Genomic DNA, 6,637 nt, shown 5'->3' with positions numbered 1-6,637 from the left:
GATCATATGGTGCTTTGGGATTTTAATGCTATTCAATAATATATATTGATTAAATTTTTGACATGATTCTTGGGATATTAAAAATTATTGTTACTAATTCTCTGCTTCAATTCATAATTCAAACTTCAAACGGCTGTTGACAATGGCGTGAATCGTGATTTAAGGTTTTTTTTTTCTAGAACAATTTCAAAAAATTTGAATTGTAGATCTTGTTTGCGGACTCACTTATCAGATTTTCTTCTTCAGATAATTTAGGTGGCACACTGATTACGACATGCTTGTCATATAATATTTTATATAAACAATGTTATCGACCCTCAATTTAAGACCTCCATTTTACTCTCAATCTTATATGAAATTTATAATAGTCATTGATTATAAAATACACCATGTAACACTCACTTAACATCAAATACATCATGAATTAGGGATAAAATGGAAGTCATAATAAATTGGAGTCTCAAGCATTTTTTTCATTTCATATAAAAGCTCTAAACTTATTTAATTGGCAAACATACCAACATTCACTTTCCATTAGAAGCACAAAACAAAACAAAACAAAATGAAAAAAAATAATTCCAAAGGCTACTACTATTCGTATGGGTGTAATTTCATTTATAGAGAAATCAAATCAAAAGAGTATAAAGTTGATATTTTCAGCAAGGATTTCGCATCTATCCTCTAAAAGGGGATCCCTCCACTAAAATAGCAAATACTGATTTCCTACACGATCGAGAAATAAAAATGAAAATCTGACAAAGTAAAAAAAGGGAAGTAAGTATATACGAGTGTTTTCCTTCCTCAGACTTTCATAGTTTCCTTAATCGCTACTTTCACTCTTTCAGTGTTACCACAATTAAGGAGGTTAAAAGCCCATTTAGTTTTCACTAAATCCGCCTTGGGATGACCTCGATAAATCGAAAACAATGCCAAAGACTAACATAGATTTGATACCTCTCACTTACAACAAAAAAGTAATCTTTTTTTCAATACCTTGAACTCCCACGGAATCAATATTTCCCATTGTAATACAGATCTCATTTTTTTGTGCGTTTTGCTTTCTGGGTTTTTAGTTTTATTGTGATAATGGGGAAGGTGGCGGTGAGGGTTGCGGTGGGGATGGCAGTGGTGGCGGCTGTTGCGGCGGTGGTGGTGAGGAGGAGGATGAGGAAAGATGGGAAATATGGTAAGGCGATGGGAATAGTGAAGGAGCTGGAAGAGAAGTGTGGAACACCCATTGGGAAGCTAAGACAGGTGGCTGATGCCATGACTGTGGAGATGCATGCTGGGTTGGCATCTGAGGGTGGCAGCAAGCTCAAGATGCTCATCAGCTATGTGGATAATTTGCCTACTGGGTATTGCAAATTCTTCTTCATATATTAGTGTGATGATTAATGAATGTAATAGGGAAAGATGGATGGTTTTTTTGATGATGGTTATTTGATTATTTTGAATCAATTTTCACTGGGTTTCTGTTATTCATGTTTATGCATTTAGACTCATGAATGTGATTGAATTTTTGTCGGGAATATGTGACTTTTTCCCTTGAATTGTCGGCAATCGACTAAATCTTTGTGCATTGGATATGTGTGGTTGCGTATGAGTGATTGATCCTATTTTGACTCAAGTGTTGGCGGGTGTCTGTTATTGATTTCTCTCTGCCTGTGGACAGATACAACAGTAAATGTTTATATGATCCCCTATTTCTCCTGGAGTATTTGTCATCCATTTTCTACTTGTGTGGGGCCTGTGGGAAAATTTAGTCTTTCAGTTTTGATTCATATGCATGTCATTTTTTGTTCTGTGGTAATATTTTACTTCTATTAAATAGTATGTATTTTTGTAGATATGGGTGTGTGTATTTGAATGGTTCCATTGGTGCATGTCTCTTGCACACATGTATGGTTGTATCATGTATGGTTGTATAGATGTGTGATGAATCTTCGGTGATCCAAGTCATCTCTAAAATGCATATTCTGTTTGTTCTTTAATTGTTTGTGTGCCTGTCTGATACTTAACACATTCGGACTCAAGTTTACTTGCTGTTCATTTCTGTCATTTTTTTGTCTGGTTGAATCAATTGCTTTTTTGTTATTTTATGGCAGGAATGAAGAAGGATTGTTTTATGCATTAGATCTCGGTGGAACAAACTTCCGTGTGTTAAGGGTGCAGTTAAAGGATGGTGGTATAGCTAACCAAGAATTTGAGGAGGTGTCGATTCCTGCAAATCTGATGACTGCGACTTCAGATGTAGGTTCTTATACTCTCAAAGAAAGTGTGTGCGCAGATCAAATTGGTTTTGAATGTCTCTCAGATCTCACAATATAAATTTTTAATTCTTTTTTAGGCACTATTTGACTATATTGTAGCCGAACTTGCAAAATTTGTCGCTCAAGAGAGTGAAGAATTTCAAGTTGCTCCTGGAAAACAAAGGGAACTCGGCTTCACCTTCTCATTTCCTGTGATGCAATCATCCATAAATTCCGGGACCCTTCTTAGGTGGACAAAAGGCTTCTCTATAGACGATACAGTTAGTACTAACCGCTTGAATGCTTTCATGGTTTTAGTAGTGATTGTTTCCTTGGTTTTAGATTAAGCTGATATAAAACTCAATCAGTGAATAAAACCATTTTGTTTGTAAACTTGCATGCAAGGTGCTAATATCTTCATTAAGCTGTTTGTTTTCAAAGTAACGTTTGAAGTCAATTTATCTGAATGGAAATTCAATCTCTGTTCCTTCATGTCGCACATTATAATCTTAGTTAGTCCTTTTCACCGTTCTAGTGTGTTTAACGTTAATGTCTATTATTGGTTTTGATAGCCAGAATTGTGCGTTTCTCTGAATAGTTGTTTCTAATATGGTTTTAAAGTATTCTCTAGCTTTAAAGTCATTATCAATATTTTTCAAAAGATTATTTCAGAAAGTTGAAAAAGTTGCTGAAAGTGGGATATAGACTGCTGCAATTATGATTTTAAGGCAGCGGTACAGGCACTTAAAAAATAATTGTGAACTGTGAGGAAGTTAGAAATTTTGTTTTGATTCTTTCCTCTGAAAATTTGTGGAGAATTAATTATCTTGTGGTCCCAATAATTGAGTTCAACTAAAATGAAGATGACTTCTGTCACAGCTAAAAGGTTTTTGGCATACGTTGAAGAGGTTATTTGCCTAATTCTTATTTGACTGGAGCAATGCTGACAATAGTGAAGGAGTTTGAACCTGACGAATTTCACAGGCGGATGAGCGAATATATTTCGTGTCTGAGGACAATAGGGTTGTCGTCTATTTTTTTTCTATGTTTACAAATGTAGCTGGATGCCTTTATAAGTCTTTCTCCCTCAATGCTTCTTGATTGCTGGGGAAATAGGTTGGCCAGGATGTGGTAGCAGAGTTGACAAGAGCCATGGAAAGACAGGGCCTTGATATGCGTGTCACTGCTCTTGTAAGTTAATATTCTTACCAACATTACTCTGACCTTCTTGCTAATGTATGTAGTAGCTCATTTATATTCTTGCACTGATATTCACTCTTCTTGCTTATAGCAGTCAAAGTTGCGTGAAATAGTATTTCCATTTAATATACTGTTTGAATTTAGTCCTAATCGACGGTGTTGACACTAGGTCAATGATACTGTTGGAACATTAGCTGGAGGGAAATATTTCAATAAGGATGTTGTTGCGGCTGTGATCTTAGGTACTGGAACAAATGCTGCTTATGTAGAACGTGCACAGGCAATACCAAAATGGCATGGTGTTCTACCTAAATCCGGGGAGATGGTTAGCATATTCTTATCCACTTTCTAAATCGTTTATTTCTGATAGTCAGTAAGATGATAAAGTTGCCGTCAATGCTCGGAGCGTAGGTTATCAACATGGAATGGGGTAACTTTAGGTCATCACATCTCCCGTTGACTGAGTACGATCACGCTTTGGATGTTGAGAGTTTAAACCCAGGGGAGCAGGTAATTGCAAAAGCCTATGTTCTGTAAGTTTCACTAGCCTTTGCTTAGCTTCTCTGACAATCATAATATTATGAACCTACTTAGATTTTAATTAATTTCTTTACAGATTTTCGAGAAGATAATTTCTGGTATGTATTTGGGAGAAATTGTACGAAGAGTTCTATTGAGGATGGCCGAAGAAGCTGCCTTTTTCGGGGAAACTGTTCCAGAAAAACTCAAAGTTCCATTCATATTGAGGTGATTTCCAGTGTCCATACTAGTTATGTAACTGCAATGAACACCATATTATTAAAGAGAACAAAAAAAATTTAAGGAAAGAAATGCAAGAAAAATGGAATTGGAGGGAGAAAGGAGAGGGAATTGAATTATTGTTTACTTCTCAAGGCATGCTAAAATGCTTGTATAAACACTATAAACAGATTCATATGTAAACGAAATCTATAGTTCCTAGCCTCAATTTGTAAGATCTTTGTCGAAATAGGAATAAAATATTCACCAGGATTTTCAGTTTCTTCTGCCTCATAAATGAAATACTTGTCCAATTTTGTGGTAATTCACTGTCCTGCCCTACCATTCTTAGTTTATTCAAGTCGTATTGGTTGTCTCAAGCTCGATATCATTGTTAACTGAATGATCATCTCTTTGTCCCGTCATGTTTGGAATTTTGTTTCACATTTTTGCTGTCTTTATATTCAATATACGTTGTTGTGGACCTACGGTAACAAAACTAAGGATCATCTGGTTAGTTACTCTGTAAGATCTGAATGTGCAGGACACCTGACATGTCAGCCATTCATCATGACACATCTTCTGATCTTAATGTGGTAGCGAAAAAGTTTACAGATATTTTAGAGGTATGCTTAAACTTGCAAGTTCGTTTTGATACTAAAATTAGTTTCCGACTTTTTTTCTCTGCGTTCCCGTCTATTCACAATTGAATTCTTTCAATTAACTCTTTGCATCATGGTCTTGAAGCCATCTGAAGGCTATCATTCTGATCCTTCCCATTAAAACTTGAAATCAGACACATAGAAAGGGTTACCTGGGAAAAGTTTACAGATATTTTAGAGGTATGCTTAAACTTGCAAGTTCGTCTTGATACTAAAATTAGTTTCCGACTTTTTTTCTCTGCGTTCCCGTCTATTCACAATTGAATTCTTTCAATTAACTCTTTGCATCATGGTCTTGAAGCCATCTGAAGGCTATCATTCTGATCCTTCCCATTAAAACTTGAAATCAGACACATAGGAAGGGTTACCTGGGAAACTTCCTGTGGTCCTGCATATTTATAGTCTTGCTAATGTCAAGGGGGAAGCTCACTTTAACTGGCACCTTTTGCACGGTTGAATGATTAAATTATGAATCGAAAAGCCTCGCATCAATTCCAAATAGTTTGAATCACTCAAAATCGATGATGAAGCATCAATTGCCTCAATCACTTTGTTTCAATGTGATTATATTTGTCATTTTTTCTCTCTATTTCAGATCCCTAACACCTCCCTCAAAGCGAGAAAAGTGGTTGTTGAGATCTGCAACATAGTGGCAACACGGGGTGCCCGACTTGCAGCTGCTGGGATCTTGGGTATCCTAAAGAAATTGGGAAGAGACGTAGCCAGGGATAGGGAGAACCAGAAGACAGTGATAGCCTTGGACGGTGGATTGTATGAGCACTATACTGAGTACAGCAAGTGCTTGGAGAATACACTTGATGAATTGCTTGGTGACGAAGTTACCAAAAGCGTTGTGATCGAACACTCCAACGATGGCTCAGGCATTGGAGCCGCCCTCCTTGCTGCGTCCCATTCACAGTACCTTAACTACCTTGAAGTTGAAGAGTAATGAGAATTTGCTGAAACCTTCTTCTTTTCTGGCATAATGTAGATAGCTTCTTGCAGTTTCACTTGCTGGTGATTTTGCCCTGATATGTTCCTGGTTTTATTGTGGTTCCAATATAGTTAGTTTAGGAGAATTAGATCAACATAATGAATCTTAAATTGTGGCTTGCAGAGAAGAACAATTGATAAGCAGGCGTAGCTAGCTCTTCCTCAACTCTTTGGACCCTATTTTTCCTTCTTTTCTCTTGGTTCCTACATCAGAAAAATAAGAGGATGATGAATTTCAAATATTTCTCAATTACATGCATTCTCTGTTTGCGAAACCACTGTGTTCCTGCAACTTGTCAAAGGGGCTTGAGAAAGGTCATTGTCAGGCCCAACCAGTCCAAACTCGACTGGGCGAGATTTTTTACGCGTAAAGTCCGGAGAAATAACCAGCTAAGTTATTACCAAGTGATTGTTGTAGTGGTAGACATGATTCCATTCATTTTTCCACAAATACTTGAAATTAAGAGGCAAGCACGTAGATGTGAAGAAAAGAATAAAAATGATGGGAAGTTTCGAAAATATTGATTGTTTTGTTGACAAAGAGAGGAGTCTCCATTACAAATACTTGAGTGGATGCTCCCTGAATTGTTTTTGCAAGTCCAATGGAGAATCACTACCTGGTTGAAATTTTAAAGGAAGGATCCCCCCCCCCCTCACCCCCCTGTCTCTCACCCCACTTGTTTTATAATTATATATATATATATATATATATATATATAGAAATTTGAATGTTATACTATACACTTATACTTGTCCAATAAATATATACAATGTATTCGAGTAAATGACATCCAT

At 36.5% G+C, this 6,637-nt stretch overlaps 1 protein-coding gene across 1 annotated transcript; it reads left to right on the top strand.

Annotated features, from left to right (window-relative positions):
- The first annotated feature begins 1,086 nt into the window (after positions 1 to 1,086).
- Positions 1,087 to 6,084, top strand: LOC120010289 (hexokinase-1-like). The gene is made up of 9 exons (XM_038861047.1): positions 1,087 to 1,355; positions 2,106 to 2,250; positions 2,348 to 2,530; positions 3,366 to 3,440; positions 3,619 to 3,774; positions 3,861 to 3,959; positions 4,066 to 4,196; positions 4,732 to 4,813; positions 5,445 to 6,084. The coding sequence occupies exons 1-9, from the start codon at positions 1,087 to 1,089 to the stop codon at positions 5,796 to 5,798; spliced, it is 1,494 nt and encodes a 497-aa protein (XP_038716975.1). The 3' UTR covers positions 5,799 to 6,084.
- Positions 6,085 to 6,637: the final 553 nt, after the last annotated feature.

Source organism: Tripterygium wilfordii, chromosome 12, assembly GCF_013401445.1.
Source record: "Tripterygium wilfordii isolate XIE 37 chromosome 12, ASM1340144v1, whole genome shotgun sequence".
NCBI classification, from domain to species: Eukaryota; Viridiplantae; Streptophyta; class Magnoliopsida; order Celastrales; family Celastraceae; genus Tripterygium; species Tripterygium wilfordii.
This window is presented reverse-complemented; position numbering and strand designations above follow the sequence as displayed.

Coding starts and splice junctions, on each gene's coding strand:
- LOC120010289 (XM_038861047.1), top strand. CDS start 1,087: ATGGGGAAGGTGGCGGTGAGGGTTGCGGTGGGGATGGCAGTGGTGGCG. Junction 1,356..2,105: donor GTGGATAATTTGCCTACTGG/GTATTGCAAATT, acceptor ATTTTATGGCAG/GAATGAAGAAGGATTGTTTT. Junction 2,531..3,365: donor GCTTCTCTATAGACGATACA/GTTAGTACTAAC, acceptor CTGGGGAAATAG/GTTGGCCAGGATGTGGTAGC.